This window comes from Apium graveolens, unplaced genomic scaffold (genome assembly GCF_009905375.1).
Source record: "Apium graveolens cultivar Ventura unplaced genomic scaffold, ASM990537v1 ctg2318, whole genome shotgun sequence".
Lineage (NCBI taxonomy): Eukaryota > Viridiplantae > Streptophyta > Magnoliopsida > Apiales > Apiaceae > Apium > Apium graveolens.
In genome coordinates, this window is record NW_027417599.1 from 47,219 (window position 1) to 70,118 (window position 22,900).

At 33.9% G+C, this 22,900-nt stretch overlaps 1 protein-coding gene across 1 annotated transcript; it reads left to right on the forward strand.

Annotated features, from left to right (window-relative positions):
• Positions 1-8,194: 8,194 nt before the first annotated feature.
• On the forward strand, positions 8,195-9,562 carry LOC141700417 (F-box/kelch-repeat protein At3g23880-like). Its single transcript, XM_074504194.1, has one exon. It carries the CDS (start codon positions 8,195-8,197, stop codon positions 9,560-9,562), a length of 1,368 nt encoding a protein of 455 aa, XP_074360295.1.
• The last annotated feature ends 13,338 nt before the right edge of the window (positions 9,563-22,900 follow it).

Genomic DNA, 22,900 nt, shown 5'->3' on the forward strand with positions numbered 1-22,900 from the left:
ATGGGTATTAGACTAATACTAGTAATAATTACTTGTCAAACTACTAGTTGAGAGTGAAAATAGCAAGCTAAATATATTTTTTTTTTCTAATTTTTTATAATATCACTAAAATATATAACTCTTGACATCTGTAAGTTTGGCTAATTCATAAACATTTTTAAAAAAATTGAAACATCGGTATTAGACTAACACTAGTAAGAAATACCAGTCAAACTACTTGTTGAATGTTAAAATAGCAAATCAAATATATTTATTTTTTTCTAAAACTTTTGTAATATCACTTAAGTATATAAATCTTCACATCTGTAAAGTTGGATCATTCATAAATATTTTTTAAAAAATCAAAACATAGCTATTAGACTAACACTAGTAAAAAAATACTGGTTAAACTACTAGTTTACTATTTAAATAGCAAATCAAATACATTTATTTTTTTCTAAAATTTTTATTATATCACTAAAATATATAGATCTTTACATTCTTACGGTTGGATCATTCATAAACATTTTGTAAAAAATTGAAACATCGGTATGAGACTAAACAGTAGTAAGAAGTATGGGTCAAATTACTAGTTAACTGTTAAAATAACAAACCAAATATATTTATTTTTTTCTAAAAATTTTATCATATCATTAAAATATATAGATCTTTACATACTTACGGTTGGATCATTCATAAATATTTTGTAAAAAATCGAAACATCGGTATGAGACTAAACACTAGTAAGAAGTACTGGTCAAACTACTAGTTGACTGTTAAAATAACAAACCACATACATTTATCTTTTATTAAAATTTTATCATATCATTAAAATATATAGATCTTGACATCCTTTCGGTTGGATCATTCATAATTTTTTTGAAAAAAATCGAAACATCGGTACGGGACTAAACACTAGTAAGAATAATTGGTCAAACTATTGGTTGACTGTTAAAAATAGCAAACCAAATATATTTATTTTTTTTCCAAAATTTTAATTATATCACTGAAATATATATATCTTTACATCCTTATGGTTGGATCATTCATAAACATTTTGTAAAAAATTGAAATATCGGTATGAGACTAAACACTAGTAAGACGTACTGGTCAAACTACTTGTTGAATGTTAAAATAACAAATCAAATACATTTATTATTTTCTAAAATTTTATCATATCACTAAAATATATAAATCTTGACATCCTTACGGTTGGATCATTCATAAACATCTTTTAAAAAATTAAAATATCGGTACGGGACTAAATAACCAGTCGAATTACTAGTTGACTGTTAAAATAGCAAACCAAATACATTTATTTTTTTCTAAATTTTTTATCATATCACTAAAATATATAGATTTTTGACATACTTGCGGTTGTATCATTCATAAATATTTTTTAAAAAATTGAACATCAGTATGTGACTAAACACTAGTAAGAAGTAATAGTCAAACTATTAGTTGACTATTAAAATAGTCAACCAAATATATTATTTTTTTCTAAAAATTTATCAGATCACTAAAATATATAGATCTTGATATCCTTACGGTTGGAATATTCATAAATATTTTTAAAAAAAATCAAAAAATTAGTTTAGGAGTAAAAGTTGGGACTAAAAGTGGTCAAACTAGTGATTGATTGTTAAAAGCATGGAACCTTTGCCTACTATATTGAAAGCTTATCATATCCTTCAGCAAATTGAGAAACAATATCATCTTAATATGCCCACGAATAAATCAGATGTTAGTGCTCTTTATAGTAACAATAATTCTTCCTATCCTTCCATTTCAAGAAATTTGGCACCTAAGAAAGATTTTAAAATGAACAAAATGGATCTGGTTTGTAATCATTGTAAGAGGAAGAGTCACTCTTTTGATTAGTGTTTTAAATTACATTGGGGTTTCAGATTGGTATGTCAATCTCAAGGGCAAACAAAATATTATTTCTACATCTACAGGACTTTCTGGCAATAAATTTGGAGCACAGGTTTTGATGCTTCTGGATTGCTTAGCTCTAGTTCTTTGGATATTAATACTTCTTCTGACACTCAGAATTTTCCCCATATAGATAATCAAATGGTTACTTCGGTTTATAAGGAAGTGTTAAAGATGATGTAACAGAATGTTAGTCTCTCTGAAACTGATGCTTCTTGCAACTTTGAAGGTACTGCTTCAGCTTTTAATACTCAGTCTACAGCTGATTATCCTTACTGGATAGTAGATACATGGGCTAGTGATCATATGGTTTGTCTATCAGATTTGTTTGTTGATATGACAAAATTATCTACTCCAATTCAAATCACTTTACCTAATGGTTCTTCTCAAGTAGTTGATCACACTGGCACTGTTTTCTTAACCTTTAATATCAAATTACTTGATGTCCTATATATGCCAGGATTTAAACATAATCTATTATCAGTTTGTAAGTTATTGGATCATAACAATTTACTTGCTAAATTTGATAAAGATTGCTGTATTTTTCAGGACCTTTTGGCTGATTCTATCCAAGCCACTGGATTAAAAACAAATGAACTTTACAGGATCACTTGCTATTCGATTTCTTCCTGTAATTTGTCTTTCTACAGTTATTTGAATTCTCATGTTGTTTCTAGTAGTTTGGATGTAATTCATGCTAGATTGGGACATGTCTCTTTAGGCAAATATAAACATTTGTCTGATTATGTATCTTGTTCTAAAACTCATGATTTATTTTGTGAATCATGCATTCTTGCTAAACATCATAAATTTTCCTATCCATAATTTATTTCTAGAGCCCCTTTTCCTTTTCATTTGTTACATATTGATTTATGGGGTCCTTTTCATATCCCTAGTATTTCTGGTGGTAGATACTTTCTTATCATTTTAGATGATTTTACAAGAGTTACATGGACGCAATTACTACATACTAAGGATCGGGTGTTTAGTATTGTTCAAGGTTTTTTAGATTAGACCAGTAATCATTTCAATCATATTGTAAAGTTCATCAGATCTGATAATGGCACTGAAATTGTTCAGCCTAATTGTGCCATTCTTTTTTCATCAGAAAGCATAGTTCATCCAGAAAGTATTCTGGTAATCCTCAATATAATGGTAGGGTTGAAAGGAAGCATAAACATTTATTAGACACTGCTAGGACAAATAGAATTCATGCTAATTTGCCACTTAAGTTTTGAGGTGATTGTATTCTACCTGCTACATACTTGATTAACCTTATGCCTAGTTTTGTTATGAATTGGAAGATCCCTTATGAACAAGCCTGCTTCTTATGATAATTTGAGAGTCATTGGTTGCCTTTGTTTTGTTGTAATTCCCTCGTATGATAAATTGTCTCCTAGAGTCAGAAAATGCATTCTTCTTGGATATCCTTATGCTCAAAAAGGTTAGGTCTTATATGATCTTGAATCTCATGAGAATTTTTTTAGTAGAGATGTTATTTTTAACGAATTTTTTTCCTTTTTACTGTATCTTTTATTCCAAAATATTCATAGTACGTACTGTTCTAGATTCTTCTTCTAGAATTTCTGAGGCTTCTACCTTTCCTATTATTTCTGAATCAGTTTTAACAAGAAGATATTATAGACTTTCTCAGGTTCACAAGAAATTTGATCGGTTTGTCATCTCAACAATTCCTTAAACTTCTATCAATACTTGTCATGCGTTTAATGTTTTCTTTCAATCAACTTTTTCTCATCTCAACCCACAATATCTTCACAGCCTTAATGTTGTTCTTAATATATACAAATGAACCTAGTTCTTATAATAAGGCTAAAGATGACCCGGGATGGGTTGCTGCTGTGCAGAAAGAGCTTGATGCTCTTGATGCCAATAATACCCGGACTTTAACTACTCTACCTCCTAATACTCATGGCATTGATCTAAATGGGTTTTTAAGATCAAGTTTAACCAAGATGGTTAAGTTGAAAGATATAAGGCAAGACTAGTTGCTAGAGGTGATAAACAGATCAAAGGAAAGGATTTGAAACATACATTCACTCATGTTGCAAATTTTACTATTGTGAGGTTTTTTATTGCCTTAACTGCAGCACATGACTGGAATCTCCAAAAATTGGATGTTAACAATGCAGTTCTTAATGGTTTTATTGATGCGGATATCTATATGACTCCTCCTCCTGGTTATACCAAAGTTGCCCCCGATCTTGTCTGCAAACTCAAAAGATCTATCTATGGTTTAAGACATGTTTCCGGGAAATGAAATTATGAGTTTTCCAACTTCTTGATCTTCATGAGTTATGTTCAGTCTACACAAAATTATTCTTTATTTGTCAAAGCTTCTGATGAATCTTTTACTGTAATTGTTTGCTATGTTGATGACTTACTGTTGACTAGGAATGATTATACTGAAATTTCTTTTATTAAATCTGAGCTACATAAGGCTTTTACCATTAAAGATATCGGTAATCTCAAATACTTACTTGGTATTAAGGTTACTAGAGATTCTTCTGATATTAGATTAAATCAGAGAAAATACATTTTGGATCTTCTTACTGCTACTCATATCGATAATTGTAAGTCTGTTTTTTGCCATGGACAAGGGCCTTCAGTTAACCCTTGATGCTACACCAAAATTGTCCGATCCTGAAGTCTACAGACGCATTGTTGGGAAACTCTTATATTGGAATCTCACAAGACCTGGTATCTCTTATTCTGTTCAACAACTTTCTCAGTTTCTTTCAGCTCTTGCTCAGAGTCATCTCTTGATGTTGTTTTTCATGTCCTGAAATACTTAACATTTCATTTCAAATGAGAAATTTCAAATGACAGGATTTGAGTTGTCATTTCAAATTCTCATGTTTATACTAATATTTGAATGTCCTGAATTTCAAATGAAATCCAGTTTTCCAAACGGGCCATAAAGGGTATCTTGAATGTTGGACTGTTTTATAAGTCTAATATTTCGTTGGAATTATCTGCTTATTGTATGCTGATTGGGGTACTTGTCCCTTCTCAGCCAGATATCTTTCTGGTTATGCAGCTTTTCTGGGTTCTTTTTTAATTTCTTGGAAAATCAAGAAATCAAAGATTGTTTCTAAGAGCACTGCTGAGGCAGAATATCGTTGTATGAGCTATACTACATGTAAGATTATTTGGTTAGAAAGGCTTTTAAACGATCTCCATATTCAAGTTCCCACACCAATTAATATATACTATGATAATATTGCGGCCAAACACATAGCAGAGCATCAAATATTTCCAGAACGCACCAAGAATTTGAAGATAGATTATCATTTTATTCGGGATTATGTCACTTCTGGCTTCCTCAAAAATTTTCACATTCAGCTTACTGATTTATTGACAAAACCACTTCCTGCTGCTCAATATAAAGAGTTATACCCTCTGTTATAAAAATTGGCCGATTTTTCAAAAATCGCCGATAAATCGCTCAAAAATCGGTCAAAAATATTTGTCCGATTTGACCGATTTCCGATAAATCGCCGATAAATCATCCGATTTTTTAAAAATTGTCCAATAAATCGTAAATCGGTACCTCAACCAAATAGTTCCGATTTCCGAAATCTGTAAGACTGGTTATACCTCAAGCTAGTTCTTGTTAACATATCGTTTAATTTCAAAGTGTAGTAGAGCGTTCATATTACGATTTGGCAAATTCAATATCATAAAGATTCCGCAGTAGCGCTGGCTAATCAGAAAAACAAATTGATTATTCCAGGTTCGATCCCCGGCTGCGGAGTTTATTTTTTTATTTTTTCAGCCTAACTGTGCCAATATCAGGGTGACAGCCACCATAATGGCACTGCACTATAGAATGCTATAGTGTCTAATGCCATACGTTCTTCATCAGTCAGCATGAAAGAATCACCCCAGTTAGAGTCATGATCCAGAATCGTGTTTTGAAAAGTTAAAATGATTTCAACAACACCTAAATGCCTACTAGCTGCCAAATGTAATGCAGATTCTCCCAGCTTTGTAGCTTCCAATATTAGGATGAGAAGCTAGCTAGTATGTGCCACATACTGAAAAGGCTCGGCGTTGACAATGGCAATCTGACCACCAGTCAGACTAAGCAACCGAACAGGTGCTCTTAGAGTTCCTGCAGGAGGCAACACTTTACAAGAGGTCCCAGTAGCAGGAAGCTTCAAGGTGACAAAACACGGAACTCGTCGACTGGGATCATAAATAATACCATCTTTAAAAGAAATTAATCCCGAATAAAATCCAGACGTATTTGTTACAGCTGTGCCAGGGTGCCACTAGCACCCTTGCACGAGCCAGTAACAAGCACTCCGGATGCCCCTAAAATGTCACGGCTTTTTGGACGGGCTCCGGAGGGCGTGCACGCCACGAAACCGTTAAATTGTACCTGAACTACTTTAACTAGACTTGTAATTGGCTGCAGCCTCGCTTGGCCTACATGCATTGACACAGATAGTAATATTAGGATTGATACATAAACAACCATGGACTTGGCTGAGTTATAATAAGCCATAGGAACTATGTTGTGTAATTATTTTTTTTGACAAGTGTCTGTGTTGTAATTTGAATGTGTAGACACCAATTTATGGAGTTTTTTTTACATTATTGTGTTCTGAGAACCGGTCCATTAAAAAATATTAAGATTGTACGAAAAGGCACCGTACAAATCATACATTAGATTCAACGCGCTCGAAATGCCAGCCAACCAGAGCTATATTATATTGAGAAACCGTCCATCTAAAACATTATTGTGTTAGAAAACGACCCATATGAATCTTATATGAGTAATGTTATGTATCCAGAATTTGTTACAAAAAATTTGTAGAGAATGGCATGTTAATTGATGTGGAATATTTTAATTATGTTTGTTGATATTTTAATTGTAATTGTTGATGTGAATACACAGACTCATTTCAATTAAAACATGTTACATGTACAGAATTGTGCATGAAGCAATTTCCATCTTATATTATATTCATCATGTCCTCCATGGGCTTATTTTATATGGGATGTATTTTACAATATACTCTCTCTGTCCCTAAAAACGTTTCATCTTTGTGTTGGACACGTTTGCCAATGCACACTTTTGATTGTTAATATCTTTAAATTCGTATTAGTATTAAATATAAAAATTTCACTGTATTAAAGTACTGATAAATACGAATCCAACGAGATCACTCATGACTATGTTTGATATTATAGATTAAACGTAAATTAGTAGTTAATCGCTTACCGTAAATAGTACCGAAAGTCAAATTAGGCAACGTATTAAGGGACGGAGGGAGTATAAAATAAGCCCATTATTTACTAAATACATTTTTTAATTATTAGTCAGGGCCTCAAGGGCCTCATGGGGGATTGTAAATGGAAGGTTTTCTCATCCTCAACCAAGATGTGCGGAGGTGATAATGTTCAAAGTATTTTCCCACATTCACGATTGATTCTCTGTAAAGATTTTTTCAACAGAATATTCCAATAATGATCATCCACACCAATTCTCAGAAACCTGATCAGTTACCAATCGGGTTCTATGATACTTTCGTGACAAGACTGAACCGAAACCGAAAAATGTAATTAAAGTATATAGTTTCAGTTCAGTTTAAGATTTTAAGTAATTTATTTGGTTCGGTCGACGATTTTAAATAATTTGTTCAAGCGATTGATGTGTTTGATTTGTTAGAAGCTGGGGCCTAGGCCCATTTGATGTAATGAATAGTTAAAAGTGCTAGGCCCAATTATGATGTAATGGGCTATGGGTAATTATGAATAACTAGCTTAAATCCTGTGTAATGCACGGGTTCCGTTGATATTTAAAAATATTATTTATCCCGTCATATTATAATTTTAAAATATTTATATATATATATATATATAATAATCATAAATTTGTAATTAAAATTATAGGATAACATGTGTTCATAGTTTTTAGTTTAACAACATAGCAGTTTAGGAGATATATAATACTATTTATTTATTTAAAAGAGGATAATTTGTGATTGTAGTTTAATAGTATAAGTATAACACTATGTTCAGTAGTTTAACAATTTAGTAGTTTTGTGAATATATAACACTACTTATTTATCTTTTTTATAACAAAAAAATATGGATAATCGTTAACACTACTTATTTATCTTTTTAATAACAAAAAATATGGATAATCGTTGTACAAATATGATTTTAAAAGTTTTGCTAAAAGGGACGGAAGGAGATATGTAATGCACGACCTGTAAAGAGCTAAACAAAAAGTTAGGGTTCACAAGCCATGACAAACATGCACCCCATTGAAAAAAGTAGGTCTACGAAGAAGAAGAACAAAGTGAGGCTATCAGGCTTTTTCCAGGCTCCGCTCAGGAAGCTAAAATCCTCACAAGGTAAATTGTGCTACAAAAAATCTGTCCACAGTCAGATTTCGAATAAAACTAGTAATATTAGTCAGATGATCTTGTTTGACAATCGTTCCCCGATTCTTAAAAAGCGCAGAAATATGCATGAAAGTCAGTTAAGTATGCGGAGTATAAACGACTTACCTGAAGAATTACTAGCAGAAATTCTCAAACTACTTCCTGTAAAATATATATTGCGGTGTAGGTGCGTTCAGAAGTCATGGTATAATCTCGTAGGATCTGACATGTTTATCACACTTCAGTTAAATTATCAGAAGATTCCTAATGACCATTATCCTAAATATCTATTTTTCGAGAATGATTTTACTGATGTGTTAACATTAAGGTATGATGATGTACAGTGTGAGGAATACTGTAAGCCAAAATATCCTCCGGGACTGGCTGGTGAGTCTGCGTGGCGTGCAGTATCGTATGGTTTAATCTGTGTAACTATGATTTTTGAGTTTCGTGATTGTACTAAGGAAATATATCTATGGAATCCTCTTGCTGAAAAATACAAAACTCTCCCAGATTCTCCTCTTTTAAATATAGAGACTCAGTGGAACGCTTTAGCTTTTGGGTTTGTACCAGAAATTAATGATTATGTTGTGGTACATATTGTCAAACCTCGTTTGCATTTGGGACGCGGTGAACCTGACCCCCATTCAGTCATCATTGGTGTTTATAGTCTAAATGCGAATTCTTGGAAAAAAATATGCCAAAATAAGGTTTTTGTTAGTGACATTAACTGGTTTGACGCTGTTTTCATTAATGGTGCTGCATTTTGGGCAGCGGTTAGTTTGAACAGGCGTAAAATAATTCTTTGCTACGATACCAAGACAGACAAACTTCGTGAAATCTCATTGCCTAAATGTAGTAGTGGTAGTCACACTATTCATCTACTTGGTCAATCTATTGCTTACTTTGTTTGGGACAAACGATATGAGTATTTTGAAATCTGGATATTAAAATACTATTCCATTACTGAATTTTCATGGGAGAAGAAGATGAGTATTCGTCCAAATGAAGATATTGGTGTGGGAGTCATGGGTGTAAGGAACAATGGTGAACCAATTTTTGCAAGATCATGTAACTTGATTTCGTATAGTCTTGATAACCACTTGGCAAAGAATTTCGTTGATTCATGGGATAGTTGGACTCCTTTTCCATGTTATAAGGAAGGCTTTCCACCACCCTTTTCCATTAGGCCTTTCGTGGAGAGTCTCGTGTTACTTAATATTGATTGAAGTGATACAACTAAATATCGAGTTGGAAGCTTTCTTAGTGAATGTGGATTCCTTATGAATGTCGCGGGTATGTTTTTAGTTTGTTTGATTAAGTCGATCACTGTATGCTCGGGTTTTGCTGTTTAACTGTGTTATAGGTTTGTGAGTGATTAGTAGTTACCATTATGACAAAAGTTTATCAATAATTATTCTAAGCTTTTTTGTGCTTTTATTTATCATTTACTCTCCTGTGCATATCATCCTTCGTGCATTTTCCTTGGGAATATTATTTCTATAGTTTGTTCATATCAAAATTACACAAAGCACTCACACACGCGCACAACCAGAGAATCACGGGTACTATTGATATGGAATTACAAGATATTAGAAGGTCTAAGCTACAAAGACTGCGAGAAAGACTCAGATCTCAGGGGTATGCAAAGGAAGAAACGGGACATGGCTTCCAATATACTAGTGATACCAAGAACTTCCACCACAGTCAATATACCAGAGTCTAATGACACCAGATCAAAGAAGAAATTCAGGAATGGTACCTGATGCAGCCTAATTCTCCTCTTTATCTGCATTTGCAATCTTATCATTTATATAGCTACAACGCTTTACTTACTATAATTCACTGGAAAAAAATGCATTAATAAACTCGCACTGAATCAGTTGTCAGTTTCAGTTTCTTATGTTTAAGGTGGCATTTACTTGATCATTATTATTCAGTTGTCGAAGTTTCTTTTTCTTTCATAATAAATCAAGCTATTCGAATTTTGTATGATGCAGTGTTACATTTTCTTGCTGATGATAACAACTGGGACAAGGGACCTGTATTATGTTTGCTGTCCTTTTACTCGGTTGGGGGTACTTGGAAATTGGAATAACAAATCATTAATTGGTTTTTTAATTTGATGTGCCTCTAAGACCTCTTTATTGACATTGCTGGTAAAACATATATAATTTAGGGAGATTCCAAAGAAAATTGCAGTTGTCTCTTGCCTTTTTCAAATTTAGTTCTTTTCAGGAAAATTGCAGCAATTCATCTACAATGATTGGGAATAATAGCTCAAGTTTTAGATTATTGTAGAACACTATGAAGTGTGAAATATTAGGTCATCTTGCCATGGTTCGTCCATGTCCTTGCATAGATTGCCTTTACATCCAATCTTTTTGCAAGTTGCATAGATTCCTAGTAAGTACGCTCCCTTACACCTTAAGGTTTTAAACGGGTTGGAGGTTGACAGAGAGGCTATGTACATTCAATTTAATCGTAACCACTCTTGGTAAGTAAGTCCTAGTTAACAAGGTCTGTCATCTGTTTGGTATATTAACTGTGGTGGAAGTCCTAGGACGGTTTGAACATAGACAGACAAACCTAGAATTTGCAGACAGCAACCTCATATAGAGATTTAAGCATAGTTTGTTGTAGCTTCACTCTGATTGCTATGCTATTAGCATTTAGTGTTGTTGCAAATTTTTCATAATTGTAGCATGGCACCAAAATAATGGATATTTAAGATTGTTTTACCTGCAAAATGTTCCAATCAACCATGCATATGCCAGAACATGTCGTGAAGGCTCGCAGTTTCATTTGGGTTCAAGTTCATAGAGTGTGTTCACAACAGTGTCTTAACTCTAGGGAGAGAGAGTTGCGAGAACTTATGTAATAACTATTATAATGTTAATGAATTATTTAAAATATTATAATGTTAAAATAAACTAAAAAATATTTAAAATCTCGTTTTAAATCAAAGGTTGAACCAAAACCGCAAACCAAACCGCTGGTGCCGTTTGTCCGAATTCTCAAACCGCAACCGCAACCGCACCGCGTAAATCTTAAACCGCGCAAACCACACCAGGAAAATGCGGTGCGGTACGGTTTAAGCGGTTTGAGCGCTTTAAGAAAATAATAAATTTTAATGCGGACGATTTACAATTTTCAATACATCAATAAATAAATTAATAAATAAGTTTCAAGTTGATAGTATTACTTCAAAATACAATTTTAGTACATCTGAACCATAAACTAAAATTTCTAATTTTGTTTGGCATACACTAGATAAAATTTCAAATTATATTAGTCATTGACAAAAAAAACAATAAACGGTAGCATCCAACCATCCACTGTAAGCTGCAACATTGCTACATAAATGCTTATTATATATATTTGTTTATATTATAAAGGGACAATAATAATATATATTTATTTATTTATTATAAAGGTACAAGACTATTATATATATATTATAATAATATGCGGTGCGGTGCGGTTTGAACCACGGGAGCAAAGTCCAAAACCGCAAACCGCACCGCACCGCACCACGGGGTTTGACAAAAATACAAACCGCGACCGCACCACGAAAAGTTTAAACCATGCGGAGCAATGCGGTGCGGGCGGTTTGTGCGGTTTGATGAACACTTCTAAAAGGTTCTCTCATTCCCTTTTTAAGGAGTCGTTTGGTTCATGAAGGGGTATCGGGTTGGAATCAGGAATAAGTTTAAAGTGGTATGTGGTTGAGGTATCATTTATGATATCACGTGTTTTGTTGAGTGCTGTAACAAATATGTTTAATTTAAATTTTGTAATCAGTAATTTTATTAATTAACATTATTAATTTAATTTATGCTATTAATATTTTTTAAATTTATGAATTTATTTTTACATTAAATATTTGAATTTAACTACTGAAACAGTGATGAAAAATAAAGTTAATTCCTCGTACCAGTGTCTTATACACACCTCCTCCCTAAGTTATGAAAAATCATATCCGGGAGTTTAAGGAATATATAGGGTTAAAGAAAAAAAAATCAACCAAATTTCAAGTATGGGGTTGGAATTAACGAAACTGATACCTGATTCCAGCAACCTCCGAACCAAAAGGTTTCTATCTACAACCTTAATATATATATATACCATTTTTAAGTGACAATTGCAGTAATACAAGGTTGTTGGACAGTTTCCAGATGTGACGAGAATTATTAAATTGGTAATAACTCTGAACGTACGCTTTTGAACTTGAATTTATTTAAAATCAATATTTTGTATAATTTTAAGTATTCTTTTAATTTTGCATAAATGAAGTTGTGCATACCACTCAAATAGCATCAAAATAATATAATTTTGAATTACATTTCTTCGTACATTTAAAAATAACTTCAGATGATAATCTGTGTCTGCCTCGCACGAATCGTTATCCTAGTTACTTTGCGAATACCGTAAACTAAAATTTAAACACCCCATTTTCAGAAGAATGCTCTATTCCTAACCTTAATCATTTTTTTTACCATTTCTATCATAACAAATTTATTCTCCTTCAATTTTTATCAAGTCATCCTACCAACTTTTATTATTTCTCATTAATTTTATTCATTCCATTTCATTTTTCCGGACCAAACACAAAACTAGAGATTTGTTTTCATTCCATCCACGGTATGATGGGAATATGCCGGATTTAAAGGTGATGGAAGTTGATAACTAGGAATTATATTCTCCTATCTCGGATGATGATGTCAACGGATGATGAAATCAGTATTTATCACATCAGTTGATCTTTGAAGAGGAAAAGGAAACAGGAACTCAAGTTCGTGAAGGACTTTATCTCAGAAGCAATAGTATAGATTTTCTTGTTGTTAATTGAATAGGATTCCTTATACATTACTAGTTGTGCTCTATATAAAGCACAAATTAGGTTCATGCTATAAGTATTGTGATATTATTATATCTTTTGCATAATCTAACAGCTCTCAAGGATATTTGTTCATCCTTTCGAGAGAGTATTTTTGTAATAAGTTTTTATAAGTTTAATATAAAAATTGTTGATTCTGTTGAAGCTTTGTCTAGTTGATTATATTAACTGTATTCACCCCCATCTATAATTGATTAAGGGCCTAGCAATTGGTATCAGAACTTGCTGTTAACGTACAAACAGTTTAAGATTTGAAGATCAATCTATAATGGCAGACAAAAAAGAAGAGACACAGAATCCTGAAAGTTGGTCATCAATATGAGTAGGTAAGAAGCAATCAAGGTGCCCATCCTGAAAGTGCATGAATATCCAATCTGGAAAGTCAGGATGGCCATGTGCTTGGAAGCCACAGTTTCTGAATATTTGAACAGGATCTATGATGGTCCTCACAAACCAATGAAGGTAGCTGTTTCGGTTGCAGGAGAACCAGAGAAGATGATAGACAAAGACAGGAAGGACTACTCTCCTGAAGATATCTCGTATATCATGAAGGATGTTAAGGTTAGACATATCCTGCACAGCAGTCTTGATAGTATTGTGTCCAATAGAGTCATTGGATGTAAGACAACAAAAGAGATATGAGATGTTTTTGAAGTACAGTGTCAAGGTACAACTGTTATCAAGAAGAACAGGATTACAGTACTTACTCAAGAATATGAGCACTTTGACTCAGGGGACAATGAGTCCTTAACTGAGATCTATGACAGATTTCAGAAGTTGCTGAATGACTTATCCCTTGTCGACAAAAAATATGATTTGTAGGACTCAAACCTGAAGTTCCTACTTGCTCTCCCTGAAAAGTGGGACTATAAAGTCACATCAATAAGGGATAACTATGTACTTGATGAAACTCCTCTAGATGAGATCTATGGAATTTTGAAAACTCATAAACTAGAGATGGAGTAAAGAAGCAAGAGAAAAGGATCAAAATCTAGACCAGTTGCACTCAAAGTTGAAGAGAAGCCACAGAAGAAAGCTAGGAGGAAAAGCTACTCCAAAGGGAAAGCCATGATTGCTAAGTCGGATACTAAATCATCAAATTCTGATGATGACCCAAATCCTGATACTGAATCAGATACTGAAGCAAGAGGAAAGGATCAAAATCTAGACCAGTTGCACTCAAAGTTGAAGAGAAGCCAGAGAAGAAAGCTAGGAGGAAAAGCTACTCCAAAGGGAAAGCCATGATTGCTAAGTCAGATACTAAATCATAAAATTCTGATGATGACCCAAATCCTGATACTGAATCAGATACTGACAGTAATCACAACAACAATGAAGATATGGATCAAATGGTTGTCCTACTGGTTAAGAGTTTCAAGAAGATGGTCTACAGAAACTTCAGGAAAGGGAGAAGATTTTCCATAAAAGGTTCCAGTTCGTTAAATTCTGATAAGAGGAATAACAGAAGAGATACTGATTGGAAGGAAGCTAGATCTGGAAAACCTGACAAGTCAAAAGAGAAAGAAGACATTAAACTCTGGACTAACTCAGGAAAGAAAACTCAGGAAATCTTAGAGAATGGTTGTTGGGGATCAGGATTAGGATATTCAGCTAGATCTAATTCTGATAAGAAAAATGGAGAAGAAATTGAGAAAACAGAACTAATAATAACTGATAGCAAGGTCAAATTGAACAAGGTTCAAATAAAGACCATTAAGTTTAATTCTAGTGCTAATTCTGTTAAGTCAATTCATGAGGAAGGTACTACATCAACATCTAGATCAAACTTAACTACTGAAAAGAGTGAACTAGTTCACACAAACTTAGTTAATATTGGTTCAATGACTCAGAAACAGTTTAAGCAAAAGCTGAAGGATTTATACATGAAATACAAGAGGAAAAGGTCTAGGAAAAATAGGAATGGCAAGGTAGGTGTTAATAAGAATGGAAACTATGCAATCCCACCTGATACACCTAGAAAGACCTGTTCAAACTGTGGTAGAACTAATCATCTTGCTAATTCTCGCAGGAAGAATAAAAAGATAAAAGTTGTTCCTTCTAAATCAGAGTTTAGGAATATAACAACTAGATATAAACCACATAATCCTTGTTTTCATTGTGGCAGTGTTTGGCACTCTATTTATACATATAAAGAGTATCACATTTTGTATTATGATTTTTATAAACTGAAATCCTCTTTAGTTAAAGCAAAATTTGTTTCTGCATGTATAAATACTGATACTAAGAATGTTAACATAAACTCTGATATGAAGTCTTTTGCTGCATATGTTAACAAAAAGGCCAAAGGATCCAAGCATGTTTGGGTCCTTAAAAACACTAACTGATTCAAATTACTGATTGCAGGGTGATAGGAGGAATGTTCTAGTCTTGGACAATGGATGCTCAGGACAAATGACTGGTTATAAATCCCTGCTATCATAATTTGAGGAGACAGCTGGCCCAAGCATTTCTTATGGAGATGGAAAATTAGAAAAAATCTTGGTATATGGAGAAACTAAAGTTGGAAATGTCATCATTGAAAATGTAGCTCTAGTTGCAGGACTCAAGCATAATATGATCAGTGTGAGTCAAATTTGTGACAGAGGTTACCATGCCAACTTTTACAAGGAGCATTGTGAAATTGTCAGTAAGTCTGATGGCAAGATCACATTGACTAGTGTGAGACATGCTATTTTGTATGAAGCCAGGGTCTCCACAAATTTTGAAAATTCAAAAGTTTATCTACTTAGTAGAGCATCTGTGGAAGACAGCTGAAACTGGCATAAAAGACTTTCTCACCTCAACTTCAGCTATATCAATGAACTTGTGAGGAAAGATCTTGTAAGAGGATTGCCCAATGCAGTGTTTACTCTTTATGGCTTATGTGATTCATGCTTGAAAGCCCAGCAAAGGAAGACATCTTTCAAGAGTAAAACTGAATCCTCAATTCTTGAACCATATCATCTACTTCATGTTGATCTCTTTGGTCCAGTGAATGTTATGTCTATTTCCAAGAAGAGGTATGCACTCGTAATTGTTGATAAATATACAAGATACACATTGGTGTATTTTCTACACACCAAGAATGAATCTCCATCCATTCTTGTTGATCATGTGAGGGAGCTGGAGAAAGGATCAACATACAAAGTGAAGATCATCTGAAGTGATAATGGAACGGAATTCAAGAATAGCTCTATGGAAGAGTTCTGCGAACTCAAGGGGATAAAAAAGAGTTTTCTGCTCCTGGAACTCCACAACAAAATGGAGTTGTTGAAAGAAAGAATAGAACTCTGATAAAAGTTGCAAGAACCATGCTAGAAGAAGCAAGATTGTCTACCTACTTCTGGGCTGAGACTGTGCAAACTACTTGCTTTACATAAAATGTTACATTGATCAACAAGCATGGAAAGAGACCATTCGAGATGGTGAAAGGAAAGAAGTCAAATTTGAAGTTCTTTCATATTTTTGGTTATAAATGTTTTGTTCTTAAAACTCATCCGGAGCAGCTGACCAAGTTTGATCTGAAAACTGATGAAGGAATATTTGTAGGTTATCCGTTGACTATAAAAGCCTTCATAGTTTACAATCTGAGAACAAGAACAGTCATGGAGTCTAAACATGTATCTTTTGATGATAAGAAGATAACAGGTCTAGAAGATGCAGATGACCATGACAAGTTGAGATTTGAAAGTGAAGTACCTTACGCTGAACTTTTAAATCCTGACTCTGATACAATAAGTCCTGATATCACTTAAAGCTCTGAGGTTCCACAGTATAGTGGAAATTCTTCTGATACTGAAGCATATGTTGAGGGGGAGCAACATGACACAAATCCAGAGACTATTGCAAGTGATTCAACTCAAGAAACATCAGTAGAAAGATCATCAGACTCATCTTCCTCAAACTCTGATGAGTCAAATACTGATAACCATGGGAACACTGATTCAGGGGGAGCATCAAGAAATAACAGTGGTACTACTCAAAGAAATAACATAGAATTCATGGATCAAGGGGGAGGTTCTTATTCTAGGAGTCAACTTCCATTAGCAAGAAAATGGTCTAAGTCACACACACCTGACTTAATCATTGGAAACCCTGATAGTGGTGTAAGAACAAGAAAAGCCACTCAGAATGAATGTCTCTACCATTCTTTTTTATCTCAAACTGAACCTAAAAAGGTTGAAGAAGCTCTACAAGATGTTGACTAGGTCACAGCAATGCAAGAAGAGCTCAATAAATTTGAAAGGAACAAAGTCTGGACTTTTGTGCCAAGACCAAAGAACAGATCTGTAGTTGGCACAAAGTGGGTATTCAAAAACAAAACTGACAGCAAGGGCATTGTTACAAGGAACAAAGCAAGATTATTTACAAAGGGTTACTCACAACAAGAAGGCATTGATTATGATGAGATATTTGCTCCAGTTACAAGGCTAGAGGCAATAAGAATATTTCTTGCCTATGCTGCTCACAAGAAGTTTAAGGTGTTCCAAATGGATGTGAAGAGTGCATTCTTAAATGGAGAACTCGAAGATGAAGTTTATGTTAAACGGCCTCCAGGGTTCATTGATCCAAAGTATCCAGATCAAGTATACTTACTGGATAAAGCACTCTATGGATTAAAGCGAGCTCCAAGGGCCTGGTACGAAACACTTGCTCTATTTCTGCTAGAGAGTGGTTTCACAAGAGGTACAATTGATAAAACTCTCTTTTATAAATACCATGGTAAGGACTTGTTATTAGTATAGATATATTTTGATGATATCATTTTTGGATCTACTAATGATAAACTCTGTGAGAGATTTGCAAAGCTAATGCAGTCCAGGTATCAAATGAGTATGATGGGAGAATTGAGTTACTTTCTGGAGTTACAAGTCAAACAGACTAATGAAGGAACCTTCATAAATCAATCCAAATATACTAGGAACTTACTCAAAAGATTAGGAATGCAAGACTGCTAAACTGCATCAACTCCTATGGCCACTGCAACCAAGTTAGATTTAAATACTGGTACTTCGGTGGATATAACTAACTACAGAGGTATGATTGGCTCACTCCTATATCTGACTGCTAGTAGACCCGATATCATGTATGCTACCTGTCTCTGTGCAAGGTTCCAAGCTGACCCTATAGAACCTCATATATTAGCTGTAAAGAGAATTTTTAAGTATCTCAAAGGCACCATGAATCTGGGATTATGGTATCCTAGAGATTCAGACTTTAAGCTAATTGGATATTCGGATGCTGATTTTGCAGGATGCAAAATAGAAAAGAAAAGTACTTCTGGAAGCTGCCAATTTCTTGGAGGCAGATTGGTTTCTTGGTATAGCAAGAAACAAAAATCAATTTCCACCTCAACTGCAGAAGCATAATACATTGTTGCAGGAAGCTGTTGTGCTCAGATTTTATGGATGAAGAATCAATTATTGGATTATGGGTTAGATTATTCCTCTATTCCTTTATATTGTGATAATCAAAGTGCTATTGCAATGACAGAAAATCCAATGCAGCATTCAATGACTAAGCACATCAGTATCAGATACCATTTCATAAGGGAACATGTGGAAGCTAGTATAGTGGAATTGGTCTTTGTTCCAACAGATCAGCAAGTAGCAGATATATTCACCAAGCCTCTCTGTGAAGCTACATTCACAAGATTGGTGAATGAATTGGGAATGATTTCAGGACAGTTCTCAAACTCTGATAATTAAGTCTGCTGATATTTTTGAAGCATGGTATCTTATTATGTGTCAGTACTTGTTAAATACTGATTTTTGTGCTAAATGTTTGATGTCATGATAACATGCAAAATGTGCTAAATGATCTTATGTGTAGATTGCATGTTAAACTATTAATTATGCTTATAAACTCTTTATTAGTTAAACTTGTTTTGACTAATAGTTTATATCAGTAGTTGTTAAATCCTGATACTAGTAATTAAGATACTAATAATGGTCAAACCATGATTGACTCTTATACTTCATTGGTTATTTTGAATTTATTCGAAATAAATTGTTAACAATATTTTTAATTAATCAGTGAGTGGGTGGAATATCTTTTAATTGCTTAAATGAGTTAGCTACTGATGCAAGTATTTGTTGATACTTGAGTATTTACATTGGGAATAGGAATATGAAGAGATAGATTACTTTTTGCTTGCCTAGATACGTGTAATCTGTGTATGCTTATTATGTCTAATTATTGCATGGTCAATCAAAGAGTCTCTTCAGGTTCTACCTTCTTGTCTATAAATACAACCCTCCACTCTCAAAAATTCTCACTGACCTGTCACTTCAATCACTTCTATTTCACGATTTCTTGAACTCAACTCCTCAACTTCTCAAATGTTCATGGCTCAACGTTTGTTTTGTACTTGTAATATTATTGGGATTTACTATCCAGCTTTCAAGTTCGAAAAGGGTCGTGTCTATTATGACCCATGGGGACGCAGAGTCAAGATTAATGATCAAATCTTCAGTTCTCATGAAGTTTCATCCTCAGTTTACGAGGAGTTGTCAAGTGATCAGCGAGTGGATCTTCAACTGTTTCAGATGGAAATCACCCTTGAGGATGAACGCTTAGCCGAAGAGGCTGAGCGAGAGAAACTTGACTTGCAAGAGAAAATTATCTCTCTCGCAAAGACTATCTCGGGGATTTACCACCGCCGAGCTCTCAAGAAGCAAGAAGAGATGAAGAAGAAAAAGTTATGATAGATTCTAGGAATATTCTAGTTCTTATTAGGACTATTTTCTTGTTTATGCCTTGTCCTTTTCTTTTTCATGGATAAATGAAATTATTCTATCTTATTTTGCTTCATTAAATGACTTCTTGATTACTTTCTTGTATGTGTGCTTGAATGTTATTAAATGTTAAATGTTAAATCAGTCTGCATGCTAAATATCAGATATTTTTCATAGTGCATATGAATAAACTAATCTCTGTTTGAGTTCATGTGACACTTCAGTACAGATTGAGCACTATAGAAAGTAGTTATTGTTAAAGAAGAATATTTAAGAAAGATTTAATTCCTAATCACTAAGAGTTATAATCTTTGAGTGTTGCTTATAATTCAAAATCATTTGAAACTTTCTTTTCTGATCAAGAAAGTTGTCCACACTTGATCTCAAATTTCATATATCTTATATCTTAAAATTTCTTCTTACAACTGAAACACTTGAATTCTTTTCTCAAATGTTGCCAAAAATCAAGTGACATAATTCTTGAATTTTGTTCACCACTCAGAAATAACATTTAGTTTGTTAGAGACTATTTTCTGAGGTAGATCTTGATGATACTAACATAGACACGGAGGTTTCATCAGTTTTTACTGAAGACTCTGTGATAGCTTCTATTAAACACATTCAAGTGTTAGTTCTTTGCAAGAAGAACAAAGGTTTGAGATCATGGTATATGATAGTAACCTGATCAAATTCTCTCCAATTCACATGGAGATTCTCATTATTGATGAACAATAACTGTCATAACCACAATATCTACTGTGAGTCTAATTGTGAATTCACAAGGTATAAATACTAGTGTTACTTTATCATCATCTATTTTAAGTACTGATTTAGTTCTTTCAGCATTTATAGTATACTTTTCATGAGATAAATCTTGTTGATATGATTACATCTAGACCTTTGTTAAGGACTACCTCTAGTTGTATGATCACAGATCACCCTTCTTTAGCCACTTCTTATTTCTGTAGGACAATCTTTCTGAACCTTTTTTGTGAGATGTGTGAAAATATTGAGAGAAAAACAGAATTTAAGAGAGGCGGGATCCTTCCTGGCAAAAGGAGAGGTAGATGAGAGAGAGGATTTAGTAATCCTTGTGAAAAAGCTCTGACTTTTAAAAGTCATGAGATGTGTGGTGTGAGGAGTAGTGAGACTACTATAAAAGAATAGAGAGAAATAAGTTTTATTTGCTATATGTTTGCAGATGCTCAGAGTACTAAAGGAACAGATGCTAAACATCAGTCTGTTGAATCTCAGGAAAACTCTGATGTATCAAAGGCTATTGATCTCCCTACAAGTCTAAGTACTGATACTTTCTTGCAATCCATACATTCTACTATTCCACCACATGAGATAATCCATATTTTTGTTTAAAAATAGTCCATTCATTCTTCTTTTCCATCAGAAGAAGTCCATGGTGTTGCTGAAGATGTAGTAGCACAACAGTCCATTCATAAAGATTCATCCATTTCAGAATCACCACAGCATTCTACAGGACCTGGGCTCCTGAAAGTTAGTATTGAAGCTCCAATTTATTTATCTACAGTACTTGAAGATGTAGAGATAACTTTTGAAGGTGTGGGAGCTTCTGAAGCCACTAGATCAGTTTCTCATTCTATTCTGCATACTGAAGCTGATGATAAAGTTCAGAAATTAGTGCAAGATCCAGCTGCTATAGAAGATTCTAATGATGGTAAAGAAACTCTCGTATCTAATGTTATGTTAGATCTTGAGGCTGATCTTTTCTTTCCTGAAGATATGCCTATGTATGTGAGACAACAGAAAATGAAAGAGTTAGATGCTAAGAAGAAGCAGGATTATTCTGATATTCTCTTGAATTCTTATTGGAAAGATACTACATATCCTATTTCCGGAATACGTGCAGTTGAACATCTGGAAACAGCAGAATAGAAGATTACAAATCCTGATGTGCTAAATCCCTGCTATCATAATTTGAGGAGAAAGCTGGCCCAAACATTTCTTATGGAGATGGAAAATTAGAAAAAATCTTGGTATATGGAAAAGTTAAAGTTGGCAATGTCATCATTGAAAATGTAGCTCTAGTTGCAGGACTCAAGCATAATCTGATCAGTGTGAGTCAAATCTGTGACAGAGGTTACCATGCCAACTTTTACAAGGAGCATTGTGAAATTGTCAGTAAGTCTGATGGCAAGATCACATTAGTGTGAGACATGTTATTTTGTATGAAGCCAGGGTCTCCACAAATTTTGAAAATTCAAAAGTTTGTCTACATAGTAGAGCATCTGTGGAAGACAGCTGAAACTGGCATAAAAGACTTTCTCACCTCAACTTCAGCTATATCAATGAACTTGTGAGGAAAGATCTTGTAAGAGGATTGCCCAATGCAGTGTTTACTCTTTATGGCTTATGTGATTCATACTTGAAAGCCAAGCAAAGGAAGATATCTTTCAAGAGTAAAACTGAATCCTCAATTCTTGAACCATATCATCTACTTCATGTTGATCTCTTTGGTCCAGTGAATGTTATGTCTATTTCCAAGAAGAGGTATGCACTCGTAATTGTTGATGAATATACAAGATACACATTGGTGTATTTTTTGCACACCAAGGATGAATCTCCATCCATTCTTGTTGATCATGTGAGGGAGCTGGAGAAAGGATCAACATACAAAGTGAAGATCATCTGAAGTGATAATGGAACGGAATTCAAGAATAGCTCTATGGAAGAGTTCTGCGAACTCAAGGGAATAAAAAAAGAGTTTTCTGCTCCTGGAACTCCACAACAAAATGGAGTTGTTGAAAGAAAGAATAGAACTCTGATAAAAGTTGCAAGTACCATGCTAGAAGAAGCAAGATTGTCTACCTACTTCTGGGCTGAGGCTGTGCAAACTACTTGCTTTATATAAAATGTTACATTGATCAACAAGCATGGAAAGACACCATTCGAGATGG

Bases quoted from the DNA above. Each gene is read 5' to 3' on its own strand.
- LOC141700417 (XM_074504194.1), top strand. From the start codon at position 8,195: ATGACAAACATGCACCCCATTGAAAAAAGTAGGTCTACGAAGAAGAAG.